The 18,700-nt window shown below is 38.8% G+C and overlaps 1 protein-coding gene across 1 annotated transcript in view; it reads left to right on the top strand.

The window, feature by feature from the left end:
* Window positions 1–18,700, top strand: part of ATAD2 (ATPase family AAA domain containing 2) — an 83,469-nt gene that overhangs the window by 42,612 nt on the left and 22,157 nt on the right. The window contains exons 14-19 of the mRNA XM_017855876.1: window positions 6,315–6,474; window positions 7,503–7,593; window positions 8,364–8,678; window positions 9,019–9,151; window positions 9,492–9,678; window positions 10,698–10,883. Coding sequence (XP_017711365.1) covers window positions 6,315–6,474; window positions 7,503–7,593; window positions 8,364–8,678; window positions 9,019–9,151; window positions 9,492–9,678; window positions 10,698–10,883 — 1,072 coding nt within the window. The remainder of the gene's footprint in view (window positions 1–6,314; window positions 6,475–7,502; window positions 7,594–8,363; window positions 8,679–9,018; window positions 9,152–9,491; window positions 9,679–10,697; window positions 10,884–18,700) is intronic.

Below are 18,700 nucleotides of genomic sequence, written 5' to 3'. Positions count from 1 at the left end.
AGTGGCCGGATCTCAGCTCACTGCAAGCTCCGCCTCCCGGGTTCACGCCATTCTCCTGCCTCAGCCTCCCGAGTAGCTGGGACTACAGGCGCCCACCACCTCGCCCTGCTAGTTTTTTGTATTTTTTAGTAGAGACGGGGTTTCACCTTGTTAGCCAGGATGGTCTCAATGTCCTGACCTCATGATCCGCCCATCTCGGCCTCCCAAAGTGCTGGGATTACAGGCTTGAGCCACCACGCCCGGCCTGGTTATAGAAGATTTAACTCATGATAGAAACAAATGTCTGCAGGTCAGTGATGTTAAGCCAGTAGTAAGAGTAGGGCTATGGTGGGGAATGTGACTGAATGTCCTATCACAGGGGCATATCCAGTTGCTTTTATGTCTGACCTGTTACTGATGTGCAGAAGCTTACCCAGGCTTGAAAAATCGATTTTGTTCTCTCAGATTTTATGTTCAAATTAAGTATCTTAAATTTTGCCAGCTAATTTGGATGCTTTTAAGACATTGCCTGCGCTAAACAAAATCTAACTTAGGGCATTACTGCTAGTTTAGGATTCTAATACTAGACCAATCTCCTCATTTTAAAGATGGGGAAATTGAACCCTCAACCCCGATGATTAGTTGCTTATCCAAGGGGACACTTTTACTAGTGCTACTGTCCCAACCTGAATCTAAATTGCTTTTAGTCCCAATTCATTTCAGTTTTTTAGAACTTCTTTTTAAATGGTTTCATGAATGACGTGTAATTGCTTAATTAATTTGGAATATCCAAAAGGAAATGTTTGCTTGTCTTTATATATGCTAGTAGTATTGTTTTATATTGTAGATAATGTAGAAGATGAATAAGATATAGTGTGTGATTGATAGGTGGGTTTTGGCTTTTCTAACATCTAACAAGATTTGCTATATTCTAATGGCCTTTTGAACTTGATGATAAACAATTTTGTTTGTTGTTGTGACTAAATTAAAATATATGTTAAGTACCATGGTAAAGTAGTTTTGTCTCTGCATGTCCTATTAGTAATCAGATAAATTTTTTATATGTGACACATTTCATTATCAGTCACACTGTATTCATTGTGCTAACAGGAAGAAACATATTTAACAATACTTCCATCACTTCATAATCAAGTAAGTTGAGTACTTACTGTGTTTTGGGATAGTTCTAAAGGTATTGGAAGACTTTTGGCAAAAAAATTACAGAGTAATTGTAGCAAAACTGTGCTACAATTTTTCTTTCTTTTTTTTTTTTTTTTGAGACAGAGTCTTGCTCTGTTGCCCAGGCTGGAATGCAGTAGTATGATCTCAGCTCACTGCAACCCCCACCTCCCAGGTTCCAGCAATTCTGCCTCAGCCTCCCAAGTAGTTGGGGCTACAGGTGTGCGCCAGCATGCCCGGCTAAATTTTTGTATTTTAGTAGAGATGAGGTTTCACCATGTTGGCCAGGTCTCAAACTCCTGACCTCAGGTGATCAGCCCGCCTGCGCCTCCCAGAGTGCTGGGATTACATATGTGAGCCACCCCACCCGGCCTGTTCTTTGTATTTTTAGCAGAGACTGGGTTTCGCCATATTAGCCAGGCTGGTCCTGAACTCCTGACCTTGGGTGATCCACCCACCTCTGCCTCCCAAAGTGCTGGGATTACAGGCGTGAGCCACCGTGCCTGACCAAATATAGCTGCATTTTTAAGAGAAATTTAGTATTCAAGTTATTTTAACTAAAACTTAAAAGTTCTGACAGTAAAATGTATGTTAAATTAAGCTTTTTTAGAATTTAGCACATTGCATGTTGAAGATGATTAAACTGTATTCTGTACCTTAATTTTAGTAATAATACTATAGAATAATGCAAATAAGTAATTATGTGAGTGTCATTAGGTAATAATATTTCAACCTAAGAGAAAGAAGATACAAATGTGAAATGAAGAAGGCAAATTACCCTAAATTGTTTTTTTTGTTTGTTTTTTTGAGATGAAGTCTCTCTCTGTCGCCCAGGCTGGAGTGCAGTAGCACAGTCTTGGCTCACTGCAACCTGTGCCTCCCGAGTTCAAGTGATTCTCCTGCCTCAGCCTCCCTAGTAGCTGGGATTACAGGCATGCACCAGCATACTTGGCTGATTTTTCGTATTTTTAGTAGACAGGGTTTCACCATGTTGGCCAGGCTGGTCTTGAACTGGGCCTCGAACTCCTGATCTCAGGTGATCCACCCGCCTCAGCCTTCCAAAGTACTGGGATTATAGGCATGAGCCACCCACTCTACCTAAAACCCTTACAGTCTTTACTTTGAATTGCAAATATCAATAGAAACTTGTGACAAAGTTTTTTTGTTTGTTTGTTTTTTAAAGAAAAAAAAACCCTAACTCTGGACACTTTAAAAAGGCCTAGAAGCAATCACAATCCAGTAGCAATTAATGTCCATCCCTGAGTGTGTTATCTAAATATTAGGACTCAGGAGAGATGGCGGATTGTAACACTGAAGCAGAAATGATCAAGACAAGCCTGAAATACTTTGTAATGCCTGAAAGCAATAAAAAAAGAATTACTGGAATCGTACCAGAATGACATAGGAGCCAATTTTGAGGGATCTCTCACTGGCCGAAGATTAAACAATTTGAGCATCAAAAATAATGACTGCAGTAGATAGAAATATATCAAATATCTAAAAAACATCGGTTTTTTGTGTGTTGTTAGTTTTTTGTTGTTGGTTTTGGTTTGGTTTGTTGTTGTTGTTGTTGTTGTTGTCTTTTTGTGACAGTCTCACTCTGTCACCCAGGCTGGAGTGCAGTGACATGATCTTGGCTCACTGCAACCTCCACCTCCCAGGTTCAAGCGATTCTCGTGTCTCAGCCTCCCCAGTAGCTGGGATTACAGGCATGTGCCACCACTCCTGGCTAATTTTTGTACTTTTAGTAGAGACGGGGTTTTGCCATGTTGGCCAAGCTGGTCTTGAACTCCTGGGCTCAAGAGATCTACCTGCCTTGGCCTCCCAAAGTGCTGGGATTACAGGCGTGACCCACCGCACAAGGCCTTGTTTTTGTTTTTTGAGACAGGATCTTACTCTTACCCAGGCTGGAGTGCAGTAGCACGATCACAACTCACTGCAGCTTTGATCTCCTGGGCTCAAGCAATCTTCCCACCTCAACTTCTCAGTAGCTGGAACTACAGGCACGCACTACCACACCCAGCTTGGTTTTTTTGGGGTTTTTTTAAGTAAAGATGAAGTCTCACTCTGTTGCCCAGGCTGGTCTCAAACTCCTGAGCTCAAGTGATCCTTCCACCTCGGGCTCCCAAAGTGCTGGGATTACAGGCATGAGGCACCATGCCCAGCCACCATCAGTTTTTTGTTGTTGTTTTGTTTTGTTTTGTTTTTTAAAAAAAAACATGAAAATATCTTATTTGTAAGAAAAAGGTATGATTTCTTAATTTCTGTTCTTAGCATAAATTTTCTTTCCAGTGCAACCAAAACTTCCTGAACCCTTTTCAGCATTGTTGTTCAAAACTTGGAGTTCTATTGCTGGATAAAAAATGCATTCATAAATAAGCTGTGCAATTCGATCACCTTGAAATTTTGACTTCAAACTTTTCTTTGACAATGTTTCTTCTATAACCTTCATCTAAGACACCCAGCTCCTAAGTGTTTTGCACCCCAGCCAAAATGTAGAGCTACTCTTCCATAACACCCAGAAGGAGGAGCTAGCTGAATGTCTGATAGCTTCCTCCATGGGCAGTATTGTATATTCATATGCACTGTATAGGTCATAGCCCTCGGCCTGTGTGGACTCCCAGCTCCCAGGTTGAGTCTGGAACCAGGCAGGGTGGAGCTGCATGCCCCACCCCACCCTCCTCCGCAGGCCAGACCCACTTGTGGGGGGAAATGACAGGTGTCTCTTTGGAGCAGGGCATGACAGGGCAAGGAGGTGAGGGGAGGAGATAGCCACGAGAACCAGAAAATACAGAATGAGCCTTCTCCCCATCACCACCACCCTCGCCACTGCTGGCAGGGAACACACCAAGATCTTAAAAATCATCAATTTGTAATAAGTTTTTTAAATTCAACTGGTCACCTAAAGTTGCTGAGTTATTATTTATTACTCTGAAAATTGATAAGAAGGAAAGAATCAGACATTTCTTCCTGTCCTATACAGGCCATGATTGAGGGCAGTTCAGCAGTTGATGAAGTAGTGTAGTTCTTTATATAGGAAAATCACAGGTAATAAATGCAAAAGAAATGATTGAATTAGAAAATCACCATTTTGTAGCCTCTTATGAAATAGTGGATCTAGACCTGTTGTTTTTTGACCAGGGATGCTGCCATCCCCCTCCCCTCAGGGACAGGTATCTAGAGACAGTTTTGGTTGTCACAACTGGTGAGGACAGCTACTTAGCATCTGGTAGATGAAGGCCAGACATGCTGTTAAACATCCTTCACTTACGGGACAGTTTTCCACAACAAATAATTATCTGGCCCAAAATGTCAGTAGTGCTAATTTGGGAAACCTTTATCTAAACAATAATTATCAATGGCCACTCAAGCAGTAAGATAAAAAAAGAAGGTTGATGGGGATATTTATGATGGGTGGAACAAGCTGATAACACCTGACCGAAACTCAACCCACTGATTGACCTTAAATGGGAAGCTGGTATTAGGTGCCTCCTGTGGGGATATAATAGGAATTACATGGTATCTTCCTGTGAAATACGTCATCCCAAATGGTTTAGCCAGCATCCATTAAGCTTCTAGATCTAGGCCAGGTGCGGTGGCTCACGCCTGTTATCCCAGCACTTTGGGAGGCCTAGGCAGGCGGATCACAATGTCAGAAGATTGAGACCATCCTGGCTAACACGGTGAAACCTCGTCTCTACTAAAAAAAAAAAAATACAAAAAAATTATCCAGGTGTGGTGGCAGGCACCTGTAGTCCCAGCTACTCGGGAGGCTGAGGCAGGAGAATGGCGTGAACCCGGGAGGCGGAGCTTGCAGTGAGCTGAGATCATGCCACTGCACTCCAGCCTGGGCGACAAAGCGAGACTCCGTCTCAAAAAAAACAAAAAGCTTCTAGATCTAGCTACCAGTTTCCAGGAATTATGAAAGATAGAGGGACAACTTAAATGACCCTATCAGGAAGCAGTCAGCCCAGTCTGGAATGTGGGAAGGAAATTCTACAAGCCAAATGACCCAGTTTCTTCAACAAATAAATGGCGTGGAAGGAAAAAAATGTAAGAGGCACAGTAGGAACTGTCAAGGAATTGAGTGACAAATAATCAAGTGTAGTGTGTGGTTACATTTTGATTAACTAGATCAAATGTAAACAGGTATTTTGAGACAATCAGGAAAAATTGGGTATTAGATATTAAGGAATTAGTCATTCACTTAGGATGATGACATTGTTGGGTTTGTTGTAAGTCCTTATCTCTTAGAAATACATACGTGAAGTACTTACATGAAATATTTATGAATTGAACTGTGTGTCTGAGGTTTTATTTTTCTTTTTAAAAGTGGTCAGGTGAAGACAAAAAAGGCATACTGATAATTGTTGAAGCTTAATGATGGAAATTACTATTCTGTCTTTATAATAAAAAGTTTAAAATTAATGAAAATTCTGTTATGCTTTATGTATATTCTATTTTATTTTGGTGTTCTTTGATCATGTATATACAATGGAAATTTTATTATTTTTAGATACTGTGTGTCCTGCCTGGTGCTACCAGCGCTTTTTTTCTTTTTCTTTTCTTTTTTATTTTTTTGAGATAAGGTCTTGCTCTGTCTGTCGCCCAGGCTGGAGTGCAGTGGTGCAATCTTGGCTCACTACGTACAACCTCAGCTTCCCCAGTAGTAGGACTACAGGCCCGGGTCATGTCACCATGCTGGCTTTATTTTTTTTATTATTTTTTTAATAGAGATGGGGTTTCCCTATGTTGCTGAGGCTGGTCTCAAACTCCTGGCCTCAAGCACTCTTTCCACCTCAGCCCCCAAGTTCTGGGGTTACAGGCGTGAGCCACCATGCCTTGCCTTTTTTTTCTTTTTGATGTTGTATATTGTTTGGGAACGCTTAAGTTCCTTTGTGAAATTATGCTTTATGAAATATCTTCTAGGATTCATTTGTGGGGTCTAACGACCATCTTTTCCATTGGTTTCAATTTCTATGTGCCATTTGGTATGTTATTTTATAGATTTTTTTAATCCATTGGAAATAGTGAGGTGCCCTGAGAAAATTTATTCACATGTAATACATTAAATCTGACCAAAAGAAGAAATACTACTGAATGATATAGACTGTGTTCATAGTATTAATCTCTTCTCTCTTATTTTTAAAATTTAGTTCTATTGTTTCCACCCTGCTAGCTCTTATGGATGGATTGGACAGCAGAGGGGAAATTGTGGTCATTGGTGCTACCAACAGACTAGATTCTATAGACCCTGCTTTACGAAGGCCTGGTCGCTTTGACAGAGAATTCCTTTTTAGCCTACCTGATAAAGAGGTAAGAATTTAATGTCACTCAAATTTTGACAAAATATATTGCTGTTTATTAATAATAAGTCTTGGTGTAGTAAAAATTTGGAGATTCTTGAGTTTTGTATCATGGTCTTGTCAAGTGATAGTTGTTAGTGAACAACTCAAATGAGGACAAATTTTTATTCTTTTCTTTAAATATAATAATGCCTTCCCAAAATTATTCTTAAAATTCTTTCAATTTGAGTGTAGCCTTTGGATGTTCTAAGTGTTGCTTCAGAACATGTGGCTTAATGAGTAATTAATCCTTAGCCAGTTTGTTAGCCTTGGCTTTTTCATGAATATCATATAATCCTACCAAGTTTTTTTAAGTCTACTTAATCTTTTGGGAACCAAAGGGGAAAATATATGAAGAGCTGTCTGTACTCTTAAAAACAGCTCTTAACATGCACCAGAATGTATAGCTACTTTAGTAGTTACATATTTTCTCTTACTTATATTTATGACCAGTATAACTTTAGTGCTATAAATGCAAATATGTTTAATAATGAGACTTAAGTTCATTAAACTCTAAAAAGTACATCTTTTTTCTTATTTTCACTTTCATATTTTGCTTATATTGAGTTTTTTGTTTGTTTGTTTGTTTGTTTGTTTGTTTGTTTGAGATGAAGTCTTGCTGTCACTCAGGCTGGGGTGCAGTGGTACAATCTCAACTCACTGCAACTTCCGCCCCCAGGATTCAAGCAGTTCTCATGCCTCAGACTCCCGAGTAGCTGGGATTACAGGCACATGCTACCACGCCCAGCTAATCTTTGTATTTTTAGCAGAGAGTAGTTTTCACCATGTTGGCCAGACTGGTCTCGAACTTCTGACCTCAAGTGATCCACCTGCCTCGGCCTCCCAAAGTTACAGGTGTGAGCCACTGCACCCGGCCAATATTAAGTACTGATCACTTTAAAATTTTAGGTAATCAAAAGTATTTTTAATTGAAATTAATGTAATCTGAATAGCATTTATTATTATAGTTGTAAAAAATTAAATTGTTTTTATTCATAGGCTCGAAAAGAGATTCTAAAGATTCACACCAGGGATTGGAATCCCAAACCACTGGACACATTTTTAGAAGAGCTAGCAGAAAACTGTGTTGGTAAACATTGTTTTAAGCAATTAAAATAAATACTACATTTATTTCAAATATGAAACAAGTTGTATTAGGTTGGTGCAAAAGTAATTGTGGTTTTGCCTATAAAAGTAATGGCAAAAACCACAATTTCTTTTGCACCAAACTAATAAAGAAATACAAGGTTATATTTGTTTCTTAACTCTTATTTGTGGCGTTTTTGTCTCACGAAATCTTGGTATTAAATAGAGATATTTGACAAATTGGCCATCGGGGCAGAGTAGATAATAATATAATTGTATAAAATACAATATATTATATCATAATAATATAATAGCTATTCTTTACTGACCATGTTTTAGTCATCATTTTAAGCATTCTACATATATTATTTCATGTAATTTTCACATCATTCCTGTGATGTAGGTAGCAGTATCTCTACTTTACAGATAAAGAAATGGCTGGAGAGCATTATGTGAATTTTCTAAGGTCATACAGCTAGTAAATTACAAACTGGAGTTTGAATCTAGTCTGTGTGATTTTAAAACTCTTGCTTTTGACCTCTGCTATACTTGGTGCTTATGTATTGCACTCGTAAAAGTTGATTGATTGTTGGCTATTACTACCCGATAAGTTTACTGGGTAAAAGAGATAAGGGTTTTACTACTTTTAAATATTTGCTAACTATATTGCGAGGCTGATTTTTAATTTTCTTTTAACCATGGTCATGCTAATAGAGTTTTGTGTTTCTTTCTTTGGTCGGCTGGTTCTTTTCTTCCCCTGGTTGCTTTGGATAGGATACTGTGGAGCAGATATTAAATCAATATGTGCTGAAGCTGCTTTATGTGCTCTACGGCGACGCTACCCACAGATCTATACCACTAGTGAGAAACTACAGTTGGATCTCTCTTCAATTAATATCTCAGCTAAGGATTTCGAGGTAGCTATGCAAAAGATGATACCAGCCTCCCAAAGAGCTGTGACATCACCTGGGCAGGCACTGTCCACCATTGTGAAACCACTCCTGCAAAGCACTGTTGGCAAGATCTTAGAAGCCCTGCAGAGAGTATTTCCACATGCAGAATTCAGAACAAATAAAACATTAGACTCAGGTATAAAACTTGATTAACCATTTAAAGTTAGTTTTTATAATCAGTAAAGTAAAATGTTTCATACATACCAGAAATATTTATTTGTAAAAGAATCTCTTGAAAAAAATGTGGTAAGGCTTTACCTGGGATATTTGAAGGAAATTTACCCATGGATTGCCCTTAACTTAATTTGCTGTAAGGTTGGGGTGCATTTTTACATTTACTTATTAATTCATATCTACAGAAATACTTTTGATTCTTTGAAAAAATTTAATTGAAGTATGCTAACTTGGTAACTGAAGCATTAAAGATTTGCTTTGCAATCCAAAAGTTACTAATGTGCAGTTTTTTGGTTTTATAGATATTTCTTGTCCTCTGCTAGAAAGTGACTTGGCTTACAGTGATGATGATGTTCCATCAGTTTATGAAAATGGACTTTCTCAGAAATCTTCTCATAAGACAAAAGACAATTTTAATTTTCTTCATTTGAATAGGTATATTTTCTTGCAAATCAATGTTTTGCATGTGTAAATTTTCTAAAATAAATGAGATGTGGTTGAAAAGTAAAAAATGCTAACCAATCTGCTTTTTATTTAAATTAAACTACCAGAAATTTTTTGTTGTTATAGTTGTCACAATAGTAGAAATTACAGTCTATAAAAATATTCCTAAAAGCTTTGGGTATCGGTTGTTTCCAGAAACTATGTGAACCATGTTATGATTGGCTGGCCTTATTGGCAAGACATTTTACTTATGAAAGTTTATAATTGACAATTCAGGGGGAAATTTTAAACTTTTTTCTAAAATATAGCTTATTAATGATTTCTCTTTCAGAAATGCTTGTTACCAACCTATGTCTTTTCGACCAAGAATATTGATAGTCGGAGAACCAGGATTTGGGCAAGGTTCTCACTTGGCACCAGCTGTCATTCATGCTTTGGAAAAATTTACTGTATATACATTAGACATTCCTGTTCTTTTTGGAGTTAGTGCTACATCCCCTGAAGAAACATGTGCCCAGGTAATTTGTTGGTGCTCAACTATAAGACAAAACAGCCTTTTGGAGATAAAAGCTAAAATTGCCTCATTTTTTTGCATTGTGTTTTTTTTTGTCTTTCTGATTTATAACTTCAGGTTTACAAAACAGAATTATGCATGATTGCTTAGTCATTAAAGAGAATGACTTTAAATCCCACATTCACCCTTAATATCTTTGTAACCTTAGTAAAGTTGTTAGATCTCTCTCATTTTCCCCATTTGGAAAATGGAGATAATAATACTTACCTCATATGGCTGTTGTGAGAATTAAATGAGTAGAGTACTTAAAATGGTGACTGGTCCTTAGTAAGTACTCAGATATTCTGCAGTTTCTGTTTTTGGTATTTGTATATTAACTTTTGTTTGTTTGTTTTTGGTTTTGGTTTTTTTGAGACGGAGTCTCTCTCTGTCACCAGGCTGGAGTGCAGTGGCACAATCTCAGCTCCCTGAAACCTCCGCCTCCAGGGTTCAAGCAATTCTCCCGCCTAAGCCTCCCAAGTAGCTGGGACTACAGGCACATGCCGCCACATCCAGCAAATTTATTTTTATTTTATTTTATTTATTTGTTTGTTTGTATTTTAATAGAGATGGGGTTTCACCATGTTGCCCAGGATGGTCTCGAACTCCTAGGCTCAGGCAGTCCACCCTTCTCGGCCTCCCAAAGTGCGTGGATTATAGGCATGAGCCACTGCGCCTGGCTATATTAACATTTTTACAATATAAAAATATTTTATATTTGTAGTTTTGTTTACTTTTGATTACAACAGAAAAATCTAGATTTCTCCAACTGTTTTCTAGTTGCTTGAAGAAATTATCTTTTCAAAAAAATGAAACTTTTAAACAACATTTAAAAATAAGGTTGTGGGATTTTGGAGGAGCATTTTAAAAACTTGAGGACTTTATATGTTACTTCTGGGAGGTTAAACATTGTTTCAGACTAATAGAACTAGCATTATTAACATGTTGACTCTAACTGAATTTGTTTTGTTCTCACTCTACTAGGTGATTCGCGAAGCTAAGAGAACAGCACCAAGTATAGTGTATGTTCCTCATATCCATTTGTGGTGGGAAATAGTTGGACCAACACTTAAAGCCACATTTACCACATTATTACAGAATATTCCTTCATTTGCTCCAGTTTTACTACTTGCAACTTCTGACAAACCCCATTCTGCTTTGCCAGAAGAGGTAATTTATGTGGGGGGGAGTCATTATATTTTTAAAAAGAGAGTTGTTTGTACCAAAATAATCATAACTTACTGAAAAAATTCAAATGCTATAGAAGTGAATGAAAGGATAAGTTTTCTTATTAAAGATACCATTGTTAACTATTTGGTATATGTGCTCATTGGGTAAGATGGTGTATGTATATGTGTATGTATATATTAAGGATATATAAATTTTTTCTCTTAAAAAATGGGATTATATGTCGGGCACGGTGGCTCACACCTGTAACCCCAGCACTTTGGGATGCTGAGGCGGGTGGATCATGAGGTCAGGAGATCGAGACCATCCTGGCTAACACGGTGAAACCCTGTCTCTACTAAAATACAAAAAAATTAGCCGGGCGTGGTGGTGGGCGCCTGTAGTCCCAGCTACTCGGGAGGCTGAGGCAGGAGAATGGCGTGAACCCGGGAGGTGGAGCTTGCAGTGAGCTGAGTGAGCTACTGCACTCCAGCCTGGGCGACAGAGCGAGACTCCATCTCAAAAAAAAAAAAGTTTTTAAAAAATGGGATTATATGATACATACTATTCTGCAATTTGCTTTATTCACTTATCAATAAACGTGTCTCATATATTTGTTAGTGCTAAAGTCTCTTTAAGAGCTGCGTGGCTTTTCCACTTTTGATGTAGTATAATTTATTTATCCAAAGCCCTGTTGATAGGTTTTTTGGTTGTTTTCCAGATTTTTTTCTACTGAACTGTTATAGTGAGCATCCTTGTATTTTAGTTCGTATGAACACTAGTATGTGGATTTTTCTAGTATTGATTCCTAGAAGTGGAATAGCTGTAGCTGAGTATTTTACATTTACAAGTTTTAACAATACTAAATTACTCATTCAAGTTTGTGCCCATTTAGACAACTGCCAATAGTGAACAAAAGGCCATGCTGCTTCTGACTGGAATACTCTTCTCTTACATATTTGCCTGGCATCATTTTTTATTTTTCTCAAATCTCTGCTCAGATATCATCTCAGGGAGGCCTTCTTTGATCAGAATTTCTCAATAATAGCAATAGCTCTTCTACCCATCACATTCTTTTCCCTTTTCCTACTTTATTTGTATTGCCTCCTGCCATTAAATATTAATTTGCTTGACTCTGTTTCCCCATCAGAAAGTAAAGTACATGAAATTATGGACTATTTTTTGTCACCTTTGTATCCATAGAGCACATAACAAGCATATTGTAGGCTTCTGTGTATTTTAATGAATTAGTTAAATGTTTTTTTTTCCATACCTTTGGCAAAATTGGTTTATACTTTTTAGTACACTGGTAGGAAGATAAGCTCAAATACTTATTAAAGAAATATTTATTGAGTGCTTATTTTCTCCCAGGCGTGGTTCCAGGCACTGGAGATATAACAGTGACTAAGATAGACAAAAATGTATATCCTTACACATAGGGCTAACATTTTAGTTGAGTGGGGGAGAGAAGTTTTAAAAAATTTATAATACTAATAACTATTGTTGTGAAGAAAGATTTAGCTAAGGAGTACCAAAAGAGTATGGGTAGGTTGCAGTGTTAAATAGGCTAGATAAGGCCTCAGCAAGAAGTTGATATTTGGCCTGGTGTGGTGGTTCACGCCTGCAATCCTAGCACTTCCGGAGGCCAAGGTGGGCGGATCACCTGAGATCAGGAATTCAAGACCAGCCTGGCCAACATGGTGAAACCCTGTCTCTACAAAATATTAGCGGGACATGGTGATGTGTGTCTGTAATCCCAGCTACTCGGGAGGCTGAGGTGGGAGAATTGCTTGAACCCAGGAGGTGGAGTTTGCAGTGAAAAAAGATCCCACCATTGCACTCCAGCCGGGGCGACAAAGCAAAACTCCATCTCAAAAAAAAAGATGATGATATTTGAGGAAAGACGTGGAAAAGGTAAGGTTGTGAACTATTGGAATAGCTGAGGGACAAAAGGTCCTAGTGGAGGAAAAAGCAAATGCAGAGGCTCTGAGGCAGATCTGTGTCCGGTAGCTTGGAAAAATAGCAAGAAGGGCAATGTAGGAGGAAAGGAGGCCAAGGTTATCAAGGGACCAGATTATGTCCCCAATGACTCTGTATAATCATAATTGATTACAAAACCTGCAAGTTAAATAAGCTAGGAAATGAATATTAAGTATATATTATAAACTCTTTGAGTGGGGGAGGTCCTTAAAGGTTTCCAGTTTAGTTAATTATCTAGTTTCATACTCTGTCGCCTTTATGTGGATATCTCACCTATGTTGAAACATTTTCTACACAGTTCTTTTTGTTACCTCTGACTCCTAAAAGTCCAGCTTATTGAGGGAAGCTTTCATTTCTTTTTCTTTTTTTTTAAACCATAAAGGGGTCATGCTAACCTTCTGTATTGTTCTAATTTTAGTATGTGTGCTGCTGAAGCAAGCACAAATCTTCCACTTCTTAATCTCCATTCATTTCCCAGATTGCATATAAAACTTGACTAATACATCTTCATCATGACAAGTCTTTGTATATTTGAATACTCTTTTATGTCTTGCTAACCCAGGCCTTTTTCACATTAAACAGGATATGGTATATTCATTAGGGCTATTAATAAAGTAGAAGTTTATTTCTTACTCACTTTAACAATACTAGGCAGGTTGATTACATTGGCAAGTTTGTCTTCGGCTGTGCAGTCATTCAAACACTCAGGCTGAAAGATATTTAATTTTATTTACTTGTTTGTTTATTTATTTTTGGAGATGGAGTCGCACTCTGTTGCCTAGGCTGGCAGTGCAGGGGCACTATCTTGGCTCACTGCAGCCTCAGCCTCCTGGGTTTAAGCAATTCTTCTGCCTCAGCCTCCCGAGTAGCTGGGATTACAGGTGTCCGCCACCATGCCCAGCTAATTTTGTATTTGTAGTAGAGATGGGGTTTCACCATGTTGGCCAGGCTGGTCTTGAACTCCTGACCTCAGGTGATCCACTTGCCTTGTCCTCCCAAAGTGCTGGGATTACAGGCATGAGCCACCTCGCCTGGCCTGTTTTCTTATTTTCATCATGTAGCCTTCCAGGTCGCTTTCAGTCCAGTCAACTGAAAGGACAGACTCTTGCTTGTGCCTGACTTAGAAGTGGTGTAAATCACTTCCTCTCATATTCCACTGGCTAAAGCTCAGTCACATAGCCATACTTCATTGCAAGCACAGCTAGGAAATCTGACCTAGCTGTGTGCCCAAAGAACAAGAATATAGATTGTGGTAATAGTAGTAGACTTTGTTACACAGCACACCAGGTTGTAGTTTCTTCAAAATTCTAGTCACTCTCTTGAATGTCTTTCTTTTTTCTAGTTCTTTTGGAAGGCCAGAGCCAGAATGAATGAAGTACTCTAGCAGTGTTCTGATTAACACAGTGGAAAGGAAGATTGTTAGCCATAGTATTACTGGCTTCTTATTCTGTCAACTGAAACTATTGATCATTTTGAGATTTGAAATAAAGATAATGGCTTTATGCTCTGGGTAACAAGTAAGACAGACTAGGTGAACTTTGTATGGATGTGGGGAGGTTGAAAAAAGTAATCAATTTAATCTGGGGAAACTTTATCGAGAATGTGGAAATTCTATACCAAAATTATTTTCTTAAAGGATAGCTTCTCTTACTTTTTTTCTTAGGATAATGTTTTCTAAGCCTATAATTGCAAATTGGGTAAAATATTTTAATACCACATTCTATCAGTAGGGGAGAATGGGCCTGGGACTAGGAATTGCCTATTTTTAGAAAATGAATAGTCCATAGGCATGCAAATAAGCAAGTTTTCAGTGATTTAGTGATACCATTGATATAACATTAGACTATACTATATGAGAAATACTGTGTAGTCCATTATTAGCCACATTAAAATTTGTCCATCTCAAAACTGCAGTCAGCAAACAACTGTCTATATGCATGAGCACAAGTGGACCCACTCAGGCCAGTATGGAAAGATGAGAAAGAATGCTGTTAGTGGATTCGGAGTTTTCATGAATCCATGAAACGCAAAGTAGTGAGGATTAGATTGATGAAGATGACCACAATTCACAGCGTATGCATGAAAGGACTGCTTTGAAAGGCAAGAGTGATTTCTAGCTGAGGATCAGTTCTGCGAAGGAGTTGAAGGAACCTTTGAGCCGGGCGTGGTGGCTCATACCTTCTAATCCCAGCACTTCGGGAAGCCGAGGCGGGCAGATCACTTGAGGTCAGGAGTTTGAGACCAGCCTGGCCAACATGGAGAAACCCCATCTCTACTAAAAATATGAAAATTAGCCAGGCATAGTGGTGCACACCTGTAGTCACAGGTACTTGGGAAGCTGAGGTATGAGGATCACTTGAACCCGGGAGGCAGAAGTTGCAGTGAGCCAAGATTATACCACTGCACTCCAGCCTGGGCGACAGAGCAAGACCCTGTCTCACAACAAAACAAAACAAAAACAGCCTTTGGACAACGCTGGGGTAATTGACTTTCTTCACTTCTAGTCCCTATACCAAGCAGCAGTCAGCAGGGTGGTTTGTCCTCAGCTAGGGCAGTGTGGTTGTGCCCCAGAACTAATGTAACAGAGTCTTATATATGGCTGCTGATATCAGGAGAAATGGGGAGCCCCTGTGCCCACAAGACAAATTGTAGGCACATTTCTGCTTCCAGTATAGACTAGCTTTCATAGTCACTGGAGGGAGAAGCTAGAATAAACAGAAATAGCACCTATGGGCAAACAGATTTAAAAGGCAAACACGTAGTTATAAATGAACATTTGAGGAAGGACAACCTCATGAATAATATCCGTGTGTCACCAACACAAACTGTGGCAAAGAACCAATTGGAGACATTATAAATGAAACAACCCCTGTAAAAAGGAAATAAAATTTTTTATAGGCTGAGAAGGGAGCAGACCCAGATGAAGGGCAAATTAGCAAAGTGGAAGATCATGAGACCAGTAATTCTTAAGTATGTGATACAAAAGTACAAAGACTTGAAAAGTATGAGGAAAAAATTAAAACAAATAGAGGAGATAGATTAAGGTCTCATGGGATTTATGGGAGATTAAAAACAAGAAGTGTAGGGAGAAAATATTCACACAGTAGAACATTTTGTACAGTTAAAGAATACTATGAGTCTTCTTAAGATTTAAAAGCCCCATGTGTTCCAAGTATGATAAATAACATCACTTAAATAATGCCAAAGGTACAGAGAAAATCCAAAATGTTCCAAAAGAAAAAGCATACTAGAAAGGAAGGAAAGTCAAATTGCTTCTACTTTCTCATTGGCAACAATGACCGCTAAGGAGACAGTGGAGCAATATTTTCAATGTTCTGAAGTAAAATAATTTTGACCTATAATTTTCTGTCCACCCAAGTTAGCATTTGCATGAGAGAACAAATAGATATTTTTGAACATGTGATGTCTACAAAACTATGCTTATAAACCCCTGATTGGAATAATTTTTATTTTTTGAGACAGTGTCTCGCTCTGTCACCCAGGCTGGAGTGCAGCGGCATGATCTCAGCCCACTGCAACCTCCACCTCCCAGGTTCGAGTGATTCTCCTGCCTCAGCCTCCTGAGTAGCTGGAATTACAGGCACACATCACCATGCCTGGTTTATTTTTGTATTTTTAGTAGAGAAGGGTTTTCTCCATGTTGCTCAGGCTGATCTCGAACTCCCCACCTCAGATCCGCCTGACTTGGCCTCCCAAAGTCTTGAGATTACAGGCATGAGCTACCACACCCGTCCTAGAACTATGTAATCTTGTTAACTATAGTCATCTTACAGTGCTCACACTTGTAATCCGAGCACTTTCGGAGACCAGAGCAGGCGGATCACCTGAGGTCAGGAATTTGAGACCAACCTGGCCAACATTGTGAAACCCTGTCTCTACTAAAAATACAAAAAAAAAAAAAAAAAAAAATTCCGGGCGTGATGGCAAGCATCTGTAATCCCAGCTACTCAGGAGGCTGAGGCAGGAGAATTGCTTGAACCCAGGAGGCAGAGGCTGCAGTGAGCCGCCAGGATTGCGCCACAGCACTCCAGCCTGGGTGACAGAGCAAGACTCTGTCTTCAAAAAAAAAAAAAGAACTTACTCCTCCTGACTGTAATTTTGTATCCTTTAACAAATCTTTCCCTATTTCCTTCTTTTCCCTACCTTTCCCAGCCTCTGGTATCTTCTAGTCTACTTTTTAGCTTACACATGTAAAATATACATGACAAAACTGGGACCCCGAGGTGGGCCGATCACTTGAGATCAGGAGTTCAAGACCAGCCTGGCCAACCTGGTGAAACCCAATCTCGACCAAAAAATACAAAAATTAGATGTGCTTGGTGGTGTGCGCCTATAGTCCCAGCTACTCGGGAGGCTGAAGTGGGAGAACCGCTTGAATCTGGGAGGTGGAGTCTGCAGTGAGTCGAGATTGCACCACTGCACTCCAGCCTAGGTGACAGAGTGAGACCCTATCTCAAAAAAAAAAAAAAAAAGGACTTATCATTTTAACAATTTTTTTAAGCGTGTAGTATAGTCACATTAAGTACATTTACAATGTTGGGCAACCATCACCACTATCCAGATCTTTCTTGTTATCCCAAGCAGAAACTCTGTACCTATTAATGGTAATTCCCCATTTCTGTCTCCCCACAGCCCTTGGTAACTTCTGTTATAATTTGTCTCTGTGAATTATTTATTCTGGGTACCTCATAATCTGAATATGTATTTGTCTTTTGTATCTTGTTTAGTGTAATGTTTTTAAGGTTCATCCATGTTGTATCTTGTGTCCAAATTTTATTCCTTTTTAGGGTGAATACTTTTCCATTGTATGTATATACCACGTTTTGTATCCATTCATCTGGTGACAGACATTTGGGTCATCTTCACCTCCTGACTTTTGTGAATAAAGCTGCTATGATTACTGGAGTACAAATACTCGTTTGAGTTTTTGTTTTCAGTTTTCTTTGGTATACCTAGAAGGGGAATTGCCACATCGTATACTAATTCTGTGTTTAAACTTTGAGAAACCACCAAATTGTTTTCCACAGCAGCTATACTATTTTACATTCTTACCAGCAGTCCACTGAGTTTCCAATATCTCTCTTGTAGCCCACACTTAACTTCTGGCCTTTATATTTTGGTTTCTGTTTGTTTGCTTGCTTTTTCTTTTTGAACAACTGCTCTTTCTTATATCTCATCTCATTTGGGGTTGGAAAAATGAATTAATTGATCTCAGCAGTCCTTTTAAGTATCAGGGCCCAGCACAGTGGCATATGCGTGTAATCCTAGCACTTTGGGAGGCCAGGGCAGGAGGATCACTTACGCCCAGGAATTTGGGATCAGCCTGGGCAACACAAGGAGACCCTATCTCTACAAAAAGTTTAAAAATTAGCTGAGTGTGGCAGTGCGTGCTTATAGTCTCAGCTATTCAGGAGGCTGTGACAAGAGGACTGCTTGAGCCCAGTTTGAGGTTGCAGTGAGCTACGATTGTACCACTGCAGTCAGCCTGAGTGACAGAGCAAGACCTTGTCTCTTAAAAAAAAAGAATGAAAAAAGTAAAATATCAAGTTAGTTCCTTTATTAATTGTAGTTTGGATTCTTGAGTTCTCATGATTTTTAGTTCCTTAATCGCTTGTAAACATGGTTTATACATAAATCTAACATTCTTTAAAGACTTGTTTAAAAAATATACAATTTAGCTTGTCATTAAAAATATGTGTATAATAACCTGCTATTGTATTAAATGACTGACACATGCATTTATTTATTTATTTATTTATTTATTTTTTGAGACGGAGTCTCGCTCAGTGGCCCAGGCTGGAGTGCAGAGGCCGGATCTC

This window comes from Rhinopithecus bieti, unplaced genomic scaffold (assembly GCF_001698545.2).
Source record: "Rhinopithecus bieti isolate Rb0 unplaced genomic scaffold, ASM169854v2 scaffold_38631, whole genome shotgun sequence".
Classification (NCBI taxonomy): domain Eukaryota; kingdom Metazoa; phylum Chordata; class Mammalia; order Primates; family Cercopithecidae; genus Rhinopithecus; species Rhinopithecus bieti.
Note: the sequence above shows the minus strand (reverse complement) of the source record. Positions and strands in the feature narration are given on the sequence as shown.